The following is a 15,544-nucleotide window of genomic DNA, read 5'->3' on the forward strand; positions in this document are numbered from 1 at the left end:
AAAATGAAGTGTCTTTTTTTGTGTGTGTGCTTTAGATGAACGTTTACAGAGCAAATTAGTTTCTCATTAAACAATTAATACACATATTGTTCTGTGATATTGGTTGCCAACCCCATAACATGTCAACACTCTCCCCTTCTCGACCTTGGACTCCCCATTACCAGTTTTCCTGTCCCCTCCTGACTTCTCGTCCTTGCCCCTGGGCTGGTGTGCCCATTTTGTCTTGTTATGCTTTTTATGAGCCTCTCTAATCTTTGGCAGAAGGGTGAATCTCAGGAGTGACTTCAGTACTGAGTTAAAAGGGTTTTTGGGAGCTGTATTCTCAGGATTTCTTCAGTCTCTGTCAGACCAGTAAGTCTGGTCTTTTTTTCTGTGAGTTAGAATTTTGTTCCACATTTTTCTCCAAGTCTGTCCTGTAGCCTCTATTGTGATCCCTATCAGAGCAGTCAGTGATGGTAGCTGGGCACCATCTAGTTGTGCTGGACTCAGTCTAGTGAAGGCTGTGGTAGTTGTGGTCTGTTCGTCCTTTAGACTAATCTTTCCCTTGCGTCTTTGGTTTTCTTCACTCTTCCTTGCTCCAGATGGGACAGGACCAGTGGAGTATCTTAAATGGCAGCTCACAAGCTTTTAAGACCCCAGATGCTACTCACCAAAGTGGGATTTAGAACATTTTCTTTATAAACTACATTATGCCAATTGAGTTAGATTTTCCCAAGATCATGGTTCCCAGCCCTCAGCACAGTAATTCGTCCCTCAGAGAGTTTGGATGTGTCTGTGAAGCTTCCATGATGTTGCTTTGGTCAAATTGTGCTAACTTCCCCAGTATGTGTACTGTGTTACCCTTCACCAAAGTTACTACTTATATACTGTCTAGTTAATGTTTTTCCCTCCCCACCCCTCCCCTCCCTCGTAACTGTCAAAGATTGTTTCTTTCTGTGTGTAAACCTTTTCATGAATTTTTGTAATAGTGGTTTCATACAGTATTTGACCTTTTGTGATTGACATATTTCACTCGGCATAATGCTCTCCAGATTCATTCATGTCGTAAGATGTTTCTCAGATTCATCACTGTTCTTCATCGTTGCATAGTATTCCACTGTGTTTATGGACCATAGTTTGTTTATCCCTTCATCTGTTGATGGACACTTAGGTTGTTGCCATCCTTTTGCTATTGTGAATGATGTTGCAATGAACATGGGTGTGCATATATCTATTTGTGTGTGATGGCTTTTATTTCTCTAGGATATATTCCTAGGAGTGGGATAGCTGTATCATATGGTATCTCTATTTCTAGCTTTTTTTAAGAAGCACCGTATCATTTTCCACAGTGGTTGTACCATTTTGCATTCCCACCAGCAGTGCGTAAGAGTTCCAATCTCTCCGCATTCTGTCCCAACATTTGTTATTTTCTGGGTTTTTTTTTTTTTTTTTTTTTTAAGGCCGGTAATGTCAGGATGGGATGATATCTCATTGTGGTTTTGATTGCATTTCTCTAATGGCTGGTGATGCAAGCATTTCCTCCTGTGTCTGTTAGCTGCCTGAATGTCTTTGATGAAATGCCTGTTAATATCCTTTGCCCAATTTTTTTTTTTTAATTGTGCTTTAGGATAAGGCTTACAGAGCACGTAGTTTCCCACTTAATAGTTCATACACAAATTGTTCCGCGGCATTGGTTGCAATTCCTGCAATGTGTCAGCACTATCCCTATTACCACTCTGAGTTCCCCATTTCCATTCATCAGGTTTTTCTGTCCCTTCCTGCCTTCTCATCTTTGCTTTCGGGGCAATGTGACCACTTTGTCTCATAAAGATGGTTGTTCTAAGGCGCACTTTCCTCATGGGTGTTATTGTTTATTTTATTGTTGTTATTGCTAAGTGCTGGCGAGTTGGTTCTGACTCATGGTGAACCTAGCTACAGCAGAATGAATCACTGCCTGGTCCTGCACCATTCTCACAATCATTGCTATGCTTGAGCTCATTGTTGCAGCCACTGCATTAATCCATTTCTTTGAGGGTCTTCTCTTTCCCTGACTGTCTACTTTACAAAGCACGATGTCTTTCTCCAGGAACTCGTCCCACCTGATAACATATCCAAAGTACGTGAGATGAACTCTCACCATCCTTGTTTCTAAGAAGCATTCTGGCTGTACTTCTTTTACAGGCCTGTCTATTTGGCTAAAAGGTAATCTCCAGGAGTGGCTTGAGTTCTATATTAGAAGGATGTCTAAGAGCCATAGCCTCAGGGTTTCCTTCAGTCCCTCTCAGACTAGTAAATCTGGCTGTTTTTATGAATCCAAATTTTGTTCTACATTTTTTTCCTACCCTAACCAGGACCTTCTATTGTGATCCTGGTCAGAGCAGCGGTAGTGTTAGGTAGGCATCACCTAGTTCTTCTGATGTCAGGCTAGTGGAGCCTATGGTTCCTGTGGTCCATTAGTCCTTTGGACTAATTGTTTCCTTGAGTCTTTGGTTTTCTTTGCTCTCCTGTGCTGTGAATAGGAAGAGACCAATAGTTGTATGTTAGATGGTCACTCGCAAACTTTTAAGATCCGAGATGCTGCTCACCAAATGAGGATGTAGAACATTGTGTTGATGAACTACGTTATGCCAGTTGACCTTGATGTCCCTCGAGACTGTGGTCCTTAGAATTCAAGCCCAGTTTCTCAGTCCCATGAGGTGTTTCGTTGTCTTTAGGATGTTTCCATGACTGTGGCCCTGTGTGCTCTATTATATGTATGAATATACATGCAGCACATGTAAATACGTATGTAGAAATACCCACAGCCAAACCTATATATGCACATGGGAGTACTCCCATACATACTCCCACACCTATTCAGCGTACCTATCTACCTATGTTTCCACTCATAGTTTCTTGTTTGTTATTACTGGTGTTGCAGAATTGTATAGTATTTACAGAAACCCTGGTGGTGTAGTGGTTAAGTACTACAGCTGCTAACCAAAAGGTCGGCAGTTCGAATCCACCAGGCGTTCCTTGGAAACTCTGTGGGACAGTTCTACTCTGTCCCTATAGGGTCGCTATGAGTCAGAGTTGACTCAACAGCAATGAGTTTGGTTTTGGGGTTTTTTATAGTATTTACTGGTGTTGCTGGGGTTTGTGTGTGTGTGTGTGTGCTTTAGGTACAACTTTACAGAGCAAATGAATTTCTCATTAAAATGAGAAATGAGCCTTAACTGTACCTAAGCAAAAAACCAAACCCATTGCTGTCAAGTTGGTCCTAACTCGTAGTGACCCTACAGGACAGAGTAGAACTGCCCCATAGGGTTTCCATGAAATGGCGTGTGGATTCAAACTGCTGACCTTTTTATTTAGCAGCCGAGCTCTTAACCAATGTGCCACCAGGGCTCCTTAACTGTACTTAGTACTTCTTAAGTGTTTAAATACAGAAAACTAAATTTTATTCAATCCAAGTACTTTTTTTTCCTGGTAATCCCTTGCATTCTTTAATCTTGGCTTCAGGTGTTAAGGCTCTATTTTAGAGTATTTCTACCATACCTTACCCCCCTCCACCACCAATTTTTAAACTACCTACGTAAATACATGTGATATAAAAAAATAAATTTAGAAATAACTAAATTAGGAAGAAAATAAAAGTGAAAAGATAGTATGAAGCTACTAGTAAAGTTAGTACATTAAAAAACATGCTATTAGAGGTAGATCATGTATTTACATATAAGCTTTTCAGCAGCTAATGCAAAGATGAAGATAAGTTATGATTCACAGCGTCAAAGGTAAGCATTAATGTCTTTCTTAGGTTAATGGTTTGTAGTTCACATTTTCTCTTTTACTTTTTTTCATAGGAAGGAAGCTGAACTGGAGAAAAGTAATGCTGCTCACACTCAGGCCACTTTGCTTTTGCAGGAAAGGGTTGATAGTACAGTGCAAAACCTTGGAGATGTTACTGCTGAATTTGAAAGGTATTTTTCTTGGGAGTCTAAATTCCCAAGTGTAATGTGTATGGGGGTGGGGGGTGGATACCTAGGGAAATCATGAACAAAACAAATACACATATAGGAAGATTGGTGTTATTTTAATTTCATAATGACCAACCATTTGTTTGCACAGAATGATGGGATACTGCGTGGTTTAAAGTCAGAAAAGATTTTCTTCAGGGTTGTATCCTTTCACCATACATATTCAGTCTATGTGCTGAGCAAATAATCAGAGAAGCTAGACTGTATGAAGAAGAACGGGGCATCAGGATTGGAGGAAGACTCGTTAACAACTGTGTTATGTAGATGGCACAACCTTGCTTGCTGAAAGTGAAGAGGACTTGAAGCACTTACTGATGAAGATCAAAGACCACATCCTTCAGTGTGGGTTACACCTCAACATAAAGAAAACAAAAATCCTCACAACTGGACCAACAAACAGCATCATGATAAACAGAGAAAAGATTGAAGTTGTCAAGGATTTCACTTTACTTGGATCCACAATCAACGCCCACGGAAACAGTAGTCAAGAAATCAAAAGACAAATTACATTGGGCAGATCTGCTGCAAAAGACCTCTTTAAAGTATTGAAAGGAAAGATGTCACCTTGAAGACTAAGGTGCTCCTGACCCAAGCTGTGGTATTTTCCATCACATCATATGCATGCGAAAGCTGGACAGTGAATAAGGAAGACCGAAGAAGAACTGATACCTTTGAGTTGTGGTGTCAGCAAAGAATATTGAGTATAACATGGACTGCCAAAAGAATGAACAAATCTGTCTTGGAAGAAGTGCAACCAGAATGCTCCTTAGAGGCAAGGATGGTGAAACTATGTCTTACATACTTTGGACATTTTGTCAGGAGGGATGAGTCCCTGGGGAAGGACATCATGCTTGGTAAAGTACAGGGTCAGTGAAGAAGAAGAAGACCCTCAGCAAGACGGATTGACACAGTGGCTGCAACAATGGACTTAAGTATAACAATGATTGTGAGCATGGCACGGGACTGGTCAGTGTTTCATTCTATAGTACATAGGGTCAGTATGAGTCAGAATCAGCTTGACAGCACCTAACAACAACAATCATAAATGGCCATTTAATCTTACCTTTTCCAGTGTTCAGTTCAAATTTTATGGACTCTCAAACCTTGAATGCTTGTGCTTTTCCTATTCTGGTATGTTTAATTTCCCTATAAAGAATGCAAAAGTAAGGGAACACAACAGAGAACCCCTGAGGGAGCAGGAGAGCAGTGGGATGCAGACCCCAAATTCTCATAAAAAGACCAGACTTAATGGTCTGACTGAGACTAGAAGGACCCTGGAGGTCATGGTCCCCAGACCTTCTGTTAGCCCAAGACAGGAACTTTTCCCAAAGCCAACTCTTCTGACAGGGATTGGACTGGACAATGGGATAGAAAATGATACTGGTGAAGAATGAGCTTCTTGGATCAAGTAGACACATGAGACTATGTTTGCATCTCCTGTCTGGAGGGGAGATGAGAGGGCAGAGGGCTTCAGAAGCTGGCTGAATGGACAGGAAAAGAGAGAGTAGAGGGAAGGAGTGTGCAGTCTCACTAGGGGGAGAGCAATTAGGAGTATATAGCAAGGTGTATGTAAATTTTTGAATGAGAGACTGACTTAATTTGTCACTTAAAGCACAATAAAAATTTAAAAAAAAAGAATGCAAAAGTCTTTATCATCATCAGATCTATGAACTCACCTGCATTTATGCCTATCCTTCCTTCTCACTTGTTACAGGTGAAGTATCCTAGTCGTTTTAACCTTCAGTGATGCTATACCATTATTTATTATGTCTCGAATAATTTTCAAAATTTCTACTGGAATTATTCTTATCAACATTAAAACATGTTCTTCATCTTTAAATACATAAATAACTTTTTTAAAAACCTCCTTTGACCTTCCACTTACTTCCTTCTGCACCTATCCAGCAGCAACTCTCACTCCTCACACCCTTCTTATTTCAAAATTCTGCTTCCTCACCTTCCTATCCAGTTATTTTTCCTTTCTTTTTTTTTTTTCTTCTTAGTTTTAGGTTAAAAAAAAAAAAAAATTTTTTTTTTTAGGAGAGGCTGCAGATTCAAAAGATAATGTAACAAATACACATCTGAATGCAAGAGTAAATTAATGTTAACATTCTAGTTATCATATTGTTTCAGACCTTTGGGGGGAAGTCTCTATTTTTCTTCTCTTTTAATACAATATTTAAAACATATGAAAAACTACACAACATGTACATAAATTTTAAAGAATAAAGATAAAATCAACACACAGGAGCCCATGAAAGAAAACAAACCAAGTGATTGTCAATAATTTAGTATCTATATAACTGTGCCTCCACTATCCCATCTTCCTGCCTCCCCCCAGGAGATAACACCATCTTGAATCCTACATTAATTATTTTCTTGCTTTAGTTCCTGTGTGTTATAATTTGATAACATGAACATTCATAAAAATAATTGTTGTGTGCTGTGGAGTCAATTTTGGTTCACAGCAACCATATAGGACAGAGTAGAACTGCCCCAAAGGGTTTCCCAGGCTGTAACGTTTACTGGATCAGATTGCCAGGTCTTTCTCCTGCAGAGCCACTGGTGAGTTTGAACCCACAGTCTTTCAGTTAGCAGCCAAGCAATTAACCATTGTGTCACCAGGGCTCCTTATACAAATAATACATTATCTAATTATGCTTGTTTGAGAACTTCACCAAAAAATATCATTATACATATGCCATTTCCTGAGTCTTTTGGTTATATCATTAATGAGGTTAAACGTTTTTTATTTTATTTATAGGCTATTCATCTTTCCCTTTCTATGAAGTACTTGTTTATAACTGTTCATTTCTCAATAGGGTTATTACCTTTTCTCGTTGATTGTAGAGTTCATCAGTTATATGGGTTGCAGATATCGTCTCCCAAATGTGACTTAGCTTTTCATTTTCCTTATGGGTTCTTTTGATGAATGGAAGTGCTAGATTTTAATATGATTAAATTTGTAGGTGTTTATGGTGAACACTTTTACATCTCATTTAAGAAATACTTTCTATCTACAAGACGTTAAGATATTTACCTATATTTTTTAAATAAAAGCTTCAAAGTTTGACATTTCATTTTTCTGTCTAGAACTGATTTCTCTGTGTGTAGTGAGTGTAGTGGGTAGTGAGTGTAGTGATGTGGGGATTAAATTTATTATTGTTTTCCCATATGGATAACTGTCATGGGTTGAATTATGTCCCCCCAAAGATGTGTGTATTAACTTGGTTAGGCCATGATTCCCAGTAGTCTGTGGTTGTCCTCCATTTTGTGATTGTAATTTTATGTAAAAGAGAACTAGGGTAGGATATAACACCCTTGCTCAGGCCACATCCCTGATTTAATGTAAAGGGAGTTTCCATGGGGTGTGGCCTGCACCACCTTTTATCTCAAGAGATGAAAAGAGAAGCAAGCAGATATTTGGGGATCTCATACCACCAAGAAAGCACCATCAAGAAAGAGTGCATCCTTTGGACCTGAGGTTCCTGCTCTGAGATGCTCCCAGACCAAGAGAAGACTGATGAGAAGGACCTTCCTCCAGAGCCAGCAGAGACAGAAAGCCTTCCCTTGGAGCTGGCATCCTGAATATGGACTTCTAGCCTACTGGACTGTGAGAGAATACACTTCTCTTTGTTAAAGCCACGAACTTGTGGTATTTCTGTTGCAGCAGCACTAGATGACTAAGTCAATAACCAATTGCCTAATATCCATTTATTAAATAGTACCCTTTTTTCCCAGCGATCTGTTCCTACATGTGTTATATTCTTAGCTTGTATGTAATAAAAACCAAAAAACCAAACTGGTTGTCCTCAAGTCCATTCTGACTCATAACAACACTATAGGACAGAGTAGGACTGCCCATAGAGTTTCCAAGGAGCTCCTGGTGAATTGGAATTGCCCACCTTTTGGTTAGTAGCCATAGCACTTAACCACTGCGCCACCAGGGTTTCCTTATATGTTATGTATATATTTAAAAAATATGTATATGTGTGTATATAGATTTAGTTCACATTTTATGGGACAGGAACAGAGGTTAGAAACAAGGGCTGGGTCATCACCTTGGGGCAAAATGGATTTATTCAAGAGACAGGGGAGCCATTAAATGGTCCCTAAGTCAGTGTGCGCAGCCCTGATGACGCAGTGGTTAAGAGCAACCACTGTTAACCGAAAGGTCAACAGTTCAAGTCCATCAGCAGCTCCTTGGAAACCCTATGGAGCAGTTCTACTCTGCCCTGTAAGGTCACTGTGAGTTGGAGTCGACTCCACGACAATGGGTTTGATTTTTGTTTTTGGTTTAAGGAAGTATGTGGATCGTTCTGAAAGTCTCAATCCCCTAAAGTGATTTCCCTTTTCACTAATGGATGGTGACTTACAGTTTGAAAAGTAGTACCTTAGGAGATTTTTATCCATTCTAAAATGTCATCCACCATGAATATGCTAATAGCATTCCAATTTATTTCTTCAAAAAACCACTTGCTGTCGAGTCACTTCCAACTGATAGCGACCCAATAGGACAGAGTAGAACTGCTCCAGAGGGTTTCCAAGGAGCGCTGGTGAATCCGAACTGCTGACCTTTTGGTTTGCAGCTGAACTCTTAACTGCTGTGCCACCAGGATTTCCATTTCTTGAAAAGACCTCTCTTTTGACCTCCACACCTATATGTGCAGCTGCGTGTTTGATATATTCAAGTAGGTATCTCACTAGCATTTAATGTTAAGTTGTCCTAAAAATTCTTGATCTTCTTGCCACCTTTTCCAATCTTTAGTCTTTTTTTTTTTTTTTTTTAGTCTCAGTCAGTGACATCTTCATCTTCCCAATTTCTCATTCTGCAAATCTTAAAGTCATCCTTGATAATTTCTCTCCCTTACGACATCCAATCTATCTCTTGAATTTTTCAGTTCTGCCTCCAAAAGAGCTTTCACCTCTCTCTATTAGTCTGGCTCCATGGCCACTTTCTTGGTCTCAGTCTCCTTTACCACTCACCTTGGCCAGTAAATAATTTTATTCTAATTAGTCTTTTAGGAAATCCTGGTGGTATAGTGGTTAAGAGCTGTGGCTGCTAACCAAAAGGTGGGCAGTTTGAATCTACCAGGTGCTCCTTGGAAATCCTGTGGGGCAGTTTTACTCTCCTATAGGGTCGCCATGGGTCGGAATCCACTTGATGGCAGCTGGTTTGGTTTTAGGTTAGTTAATCTTTTAATTTTTCTGTTCTTGTTCCTTCCCCAATCTAGTTGCTACAAATCTCCAGAATGATCCACACATTTACTTAGAGACCGTATAACGGCTCCCCTTTGTCTCTTGGGTAAATCCATTTTGCCTCATGGTGATGACCCAGCCCTTGTCTCTAACCTCTGTTCCTGCCTATGCTATTCACTAGGCTCTAGCCTCCCCTGTAATGGACTGTGTTCTACCTGCCTCTCAGTGCTTATGCCTCTTTTTGCTTTTGAAATACTTTTCCCTTAGCGGCCTAGCTGACTGCTTCTTATCCATGAAGCCTCAGCTTAAATATAAGTTCCTCAGAAAGGCCTTTTCTGAATCTCCAACCAGAATGTAGGTCCCCTGTTCTATCAGCTTAAAGTACTCGGTACTTTGCTTCATAGCACTTATCAGAAATTTAATTATATACATAGCCATTTTTTGTGGGGAATAGGTGGGGGATTTCCCTATCTTCCTCACAAGATCATAAATTTTTTGACAGTGAGTACAGGGGCTGTCTTTTTTTTTGTTTTGGAATAATTTTCACGTTTGGTAGTTGGTTTTTTCATCTCTATATTTAAGCATACTTCCTGCGCATAGAAGGCATTTGATTTTTTCTTTGAATAAGCAGTGAATACCCAGCATGTAAGCTCATTTGTACTGATCTCCGAACCCTAAATTCTTACCTATGTAAATACATGACTATATTATAAGGTTTTGTATGTTTCACCTAAAAGTGTATAAGACGTAAACTGATCAGGTGTAGGTTTGTCACTTATATGGTATTTAGAAAGCTCCTTTAACTTTTTTTTTTTTAAAGCTACAAAGCATTAACAACTAGTGAAATAGAAGATCTTAAGCTAGAGAACTCATCACTACAGGAAAAAGTGGCCAAGGCTGAAAAATGTACAGAGGATGTTCAACATCAGTTCTGGGCAGCTGAGAACGCAAATCAAGAATATGCAAGGTTTGTAGAAGAAATAAAGCAAAAGCACACTTGTTGACTGGGAACCATTAAGGCAATTTAATGTTGTTGCAAGCCAGCTAGTAAGTGATACAGGGAATGGAAGTCCCATGACTTGGTTTTGGCAATCTTAATTTGCAATTTAAGAATTTAATCAGTTAAAAGTTACAGTTCTTGAAGAGTTCCTTCAGGGTTTTTGTTTGTTTTGCTTTTTAAGAGGTGTGTCTTAGTTACCTAGTGCTGCTGTAACAGAAATACCACAAGTGGGTGGCTTTAGATAGCAGAAATTTATTATCTCACAAACCTAGAGGCTAAATGTCCAAATCAGGGCCTCCTTCTTTGTAGGTAGCCCCGGATGTTCTTTGGCTCCTTGACATTATTTGGCTTATAGAGGATCCTCACATCATGTGTTTTATAACTTAGAAGTGATTAGATTTAGAACCAACCCTACTCAGATATGACCTGATTAACATAAAAGAGAAAACTCTTTCCAAACAGGATATTTACAGGTTTAGGGGCCAGAATTTCAATACATATATTTGGGGGACACAATTCAATCCATAACAGGGGGAAAGAAGGAAAAAATTAATCTGAATACCTATAAGCATTTAATAGACTCTTCTTTCTCAAACCCAAGGATGCTTCTAGATCTGCAGACCAAATCAGCACTTAAAGAAGCAGAAATTAAAGAAATAACCGTTTCTTCTCTTAAAAAAATAACTGATTTGCAGAACCAACTCAAGCAACAAGGTGAAGACTTTAAGAAACAATTGGAAGAAGAAGCAAGGTAATCTAGATTTAGAATCTGAACACCATGTAACTCAATTATTTTTGCTAAAAATTACATTTCTTAATTGTTTATTTTTCTTTAATTTTCCCATACAGAAAAGCTGGAAAAGAAAATGCAGTGGTAGAATTAACTGAGGAAAGTAATAAGTGGCGTCTGCTTTATGAAGAACTGTATAATAAAACAAAGCCTTTTCAGGTGTGTACATCAGGACTAAACTTCCATGTGGTTGCTTTAGGAATTCCCTTTGTTCCCTGTTTTTTTAAAAGATCATTTCATAGTGCAGTTACAATTCAGTTGAATTTCATAATAAAGAAGAGAGATATTTTATTAAATTATTAGCATACATCTTTTAATGTAACCTTTAGGTTAAAAAATTACTTTTAATGAGGGATTTAAAGTTAAAGCTTGGAAGGCCCTCCTGATAGGAACTTTCCTGATGTGAATTAATCTATGTAAATTTGTGATTTATATTTTGTCATGATCTATCTCAGTGCTTCTCAGATTAATGTGCTGATCTTTTTTAAAGAAAAAAAATAAATGCTTATTTTGGCACTAAAGAAGATAGAAGTGCAGTATTGAGACAGTGTCATCATCTAAGCTGATACAATTTAGACTGGCTGCCAGACAGACTCTCTTCTTCTTCCTTTTTTTTTCTGTTTTAATGATCTTTGGGATGAAAACAAAAAGTTTTACAAAAATTTTCATAGAAAACTTAAGGGGAGCCCTGAGAATATGTCAGTATACTTTGTTTTTGTTTGTTGTTTATTTTCTCTAGTTTTGTTTATGCTTTACATGAGAGAAGAAAGACTTAAGAGTTTTACGTCTTTGTAAAAAAATCTTTTTCAGCTACAACTGGACGCATTTGAAGCAGAGAAACAGGTTTTGCTGAATGAGCATGGCGCAGCTCAGGAACAGCTGAATAAACTAAGTGATTCGTATGCTAAATTATTGGGTCATCAGAATCTAAAGCAAAAAATCAAGCATGTTGTGAAATTGAAAGATGAAAATAGCCAGCTCAAATTGGTTTGTTAAATAAAATTTAGCTTTATTAACGATATTTGGTGGGGAGTTTTATTATCCTGTTTATAATACTTAAGTAAAACGAAGGACTTTGGTTTCAGTAAATAATAATAGTTTACAGAGGAAGATCACCTCAGGGTTGTGGGTGTATTTTAGAGCGTTGACCAGAAAGGTATTCTGTGTTCTCAGGTTTTCCAACTACCTCATCAGTATAGAGAAAATTACTGGTATAATTGGGAGAATTCATAAGGCATTACACATCCATTTCTATTTAGAAGATAGCAAAGACCTTGATGTAGATATCATAAACAGTGTTAAAAAGAAATTAGATAATTAATTTTGAGTTCACTTTTATGATAAACATAGGTTTGTACCTGTAGAGGAACGAGAAGATCTAAACGACTCTTTATCTCCTTTGTCAAGCTCTTCAAAATCATTTTGTAATTCATAGTATTAAAGCCTGAATATAGTAGTGATTCTTGCAATTAGGTATGATGCATAAGCAACTTTGGAATTTGTCAATAACAAACACCAACATGATGTTTATTGTTTACGGTCTACATTTTCCTTGCATAGGAAGTATCAAAACTCCGCTCTCAGCTTGCAAAGAAAAAACAAAGTGAGACAAAACTTCAGGAGGAATTGAATAAAGCTATGGGTATCAAGCACTTTGATCCTTCAAAGGCTTTTCATCATGAAAGTAAAGAAAATTTTGCCCTCAAAACCCCGTTAAAGGAAGGTATGAAATAAATGTATAGAAGTATCATCTTCCTTTAGTTTTGCTTTCACAGCGTTTTGCAAGTTACCGATTTTTTTTATGAACTGTGAAAAGCTGTTGACAAAAGTTCTGATATAAAAGAATCTCTTAATGAGATTTTGTGTATATGTCCATTTCTTTCCTTCTCCCCTACTCTTTCTTCTATGTTCAGACTCTGTCCATCCTTGAAGCCCAGTTCAAATTATATCTTCTATATCTGGCTTTTTTTACTCCTAACCTGCTAACCAAAATTATTTACTCTGTAATATCCTTAGCATTTTAACCTAAATGTCTCTTAGTTCCTTAATCATTGTCTAATTTGTAGTTTTGGGGAAGTAGATTTTCTTTCCTTCTTGACCGAATCTATGTTTTTCACAATGAAAATTTGTTGAAGTAGTAAATGAAAGTCTAAATAAAATTATTGCTGTGGAACACAAACATTGCTTCATCTGTGTTGGAAAAGAGAGGAGATCTGTGTATAGTTTATAAAGATTGTTCAATTTGTTTGAATTTAGAATACTAATACCTCTTTTTAATAATCCTTCTAGGTAGTACAAACTGCTACTGAATACATATGGAGTTTCAAGAATCATGCAAGTAAACATCTGAAAATCCTGCTAAAGATTATTTTATTTTTTATTGTTAATATTATTATTATGTTTATAATGTGTTTTTATAATGTTGTATATAATTTTAACTGCCTATCCTTAGGTATGTGGGAACAGGTTCAACATTTTTTACCAGTGTTCCTTCTGATATTTTATTTTCTATAGTAATTCCTTTATGCTCACATTTATCAACTCATTTTAAACCTTCTAGATGTGTTTCCAACTTATAACTTATCCTATCAAATCAATCTTCCTCGAAAATCACTATCATATCATTTCCCCCCTATTCTGACACTTTAGATGGTTTCAAGATTCTAATCTCCAGGCTTTTTTTGACTTTGATACTGGAGGCCTCTTTCTGAACCCACCTTTTTAGCTAAGCTAAAGAACCTTAGCCTGGTCTTGCCTCCACTTTGATTCCCCTAATAATGTTCATTCTGTCCCACACATTATCTACTTGTTCAGTTCAAATAAGAAATAAGGACACACTTAACTCAACAGCAATCTCTGTCTCCTGCAGGAGTCACTGAGGTTGTTCAATAATTTATTGAAGTTTCCTAGGCCTCATCCTAAATGTCCTAAATTAAATTCCAGGGTTTCGCCTGTAAATCTAAACTTTTAACAAACTCTGCAGTTAATCCTTAAACCCACTGCCAGATACATTAAAATCTGAGAAACTGCTTGTAACTTCTTTAGAGAATTTTTCTTCTGCTGTTTGTCATCTGCCTGTCTACTGAGTGTTGTCTTAGTGCTTGTGTTATATGAAATAAAAGCACACAGTAAATCATTGACTCAGTTATTCAGCTAGCATTTTATGAAGTTACATTATACTTATGTTTAAGATGTACTTGTTGTCTCTGCCTTCTCCTCCTTCGTTCATCTGCAGAATCACAAATGGTAGCATACTATTTGGAAAGTGGTAATTCTTCCTCTAAAATGTCCAATTTGCACAGTTGGTAGGATATTATAAGCTTTCACTTTTGTAATGTTTCCCTGTTGATGGTCCAACAGAGACCATCACAGAGTAGCTTTTTATTACTTTATTAAATTTTAACGTATGGTTGAATTTTAAGATGTGAGTATTTAATTTCAGAAGAAATGTAGAAATTGAGAAAATTTGTCTGATATAATCAAATAGCTAAAGACTTCCACTTTTAGCTAAGATGGAGTAACAAGGATGGGATTTATTGCTATTCCCATTCCCCCAAACACATACCTATAACAGCCAAAAACTAGATAAAATATATAAAACAATGATTTTCAAGACATTGGACAACAGGTGATGAAAGGCAATAATCATGAGAAACGGGAAACTATCAAGGTGATCACTGCAGTTGCCCCCAACTTACTGCCTCGAGAGAATGTCTAGACTGTGATGCAGGGAAGAGGAATGTAGGCAGAGCCCACCAAACTGCCTGAGCTGAAAAGACTCAGCTGAGATCTGAGAACATTAAGGTAGCTAGAGTTTACAGAACAAGAACTGGAAAAGAGGGAATTGCACAGAGAACTCCAGGGATATGTGGAGGGTCCCTCTAGAGTATTCACCTGAATGCTGTCCAACACATTCATATGAGGAAACTATCCAAGGCCTGGGAAAGAATCAGCCAAAAGGATTAGAAGTAATAGTACCTGAAGCTCACACAAAGACAGAAACGGTGCCAGTTCCCATCAACCAGACTGGAAAACCTCATGATTTAAGAGGTGTTGTATAGTATATAGAAAAGGGTCTTACCTCAGTGATGTGGAATAAACTGAGTGCTACTGTAGTCCTGCCTAACAAAACTTAAAAAGAAGACCTGAAAGAATGAATGATTTCTAAAAAACAAAAAAAAAAGCTTAACTGTATCCCGGAACAAAACTCAAGAATATTTATTGGGATATAAAAATATCCAGCACCCCACTAGGTAAAATTCACAATTTCTGGCATCACATCAAAGATTACCACGCTTGCAAAGAGGTGGAAAAACCCCACCCATAACAAGAATAATCAGTCAACCTAGAACCAGGGCTTTGAACTGGTTCTGCCCGGAGCAGAGGTAAATTTTTTAAATTCGGAGGAAAGGAAATAATAAAGATCAGAGTGGAAAATCAGTAAACTATAAAAGACAATAGAGAAAAATCAATAAAAAATAGTTCTTTGCAATCAATAAAATTGAAAAACCCCTAGTAAGACTGACCAGAAAAAAAAAGAGAAGGTACAAACTACCAATA

General features: G+C 37.6%; 1 protein-coding gene across 2 annotated transcripts in view; it reads left to right on the forward strand.

Moving 5' to 3' along the window:
• Positions 1-14,362, forward strand: part of HMMR (hyaluronan mediated motility receptor) — a 47,391-nt gene extending 33,029 nt beyond the window's left edge. Inside the window, exons 12-18 of one of the 2 annotated variants that reach the window (XM_010592323.3) lie at positions 3,822-3,938; positions 10,015-10,161; positions 10,796-10,945; positions 11,044-11,143; positions 11,795-11,971; positions 12,545-12,707; positions 13,274-14,362. In XM_010592323.3, coding sequence (XP_010590625.2) covers positions 3,822-3,938; positions 10,015-10,161; positions 10,796-10,945; positions 11,044-11,143; positions 11,795-11,971; positions 12,545-12,707; positions 13,274-13,293 — 874 coding nt within the window. In that variant the 3' untranslated portion in view covers positions 13,294-14,362. The remainder of the gene's footprint in view (positions 1-3,821; positions 3,939-10,014; positions 10,162-10,795; positions 10,946-11,043; positions 11,144-11,794; positions 11,972-12,544; positions 12,708-13,273) is intronic. The other variant, XM_003404876.4, reaches the window with a different exon arrangement.
• Positions 14,363-15,544: the final 1,182 nt, after the last annotated feature.

The sequence above is a fragment of the Loxodonta africana genome, chromosome 2, assembly GCF_030014295.1.
Source record: "Loxodonta africana isolate mLoxAfr1 chromosome 2, mLoxAfr1.hap2, whole genome shotgun sequence".
Lineage (NCBI taxonomy): Eukaryota > Metazoa > Chordata > Mammalia > Proboscidea > Elephantidae > Loxodonta > Loxodonta africana.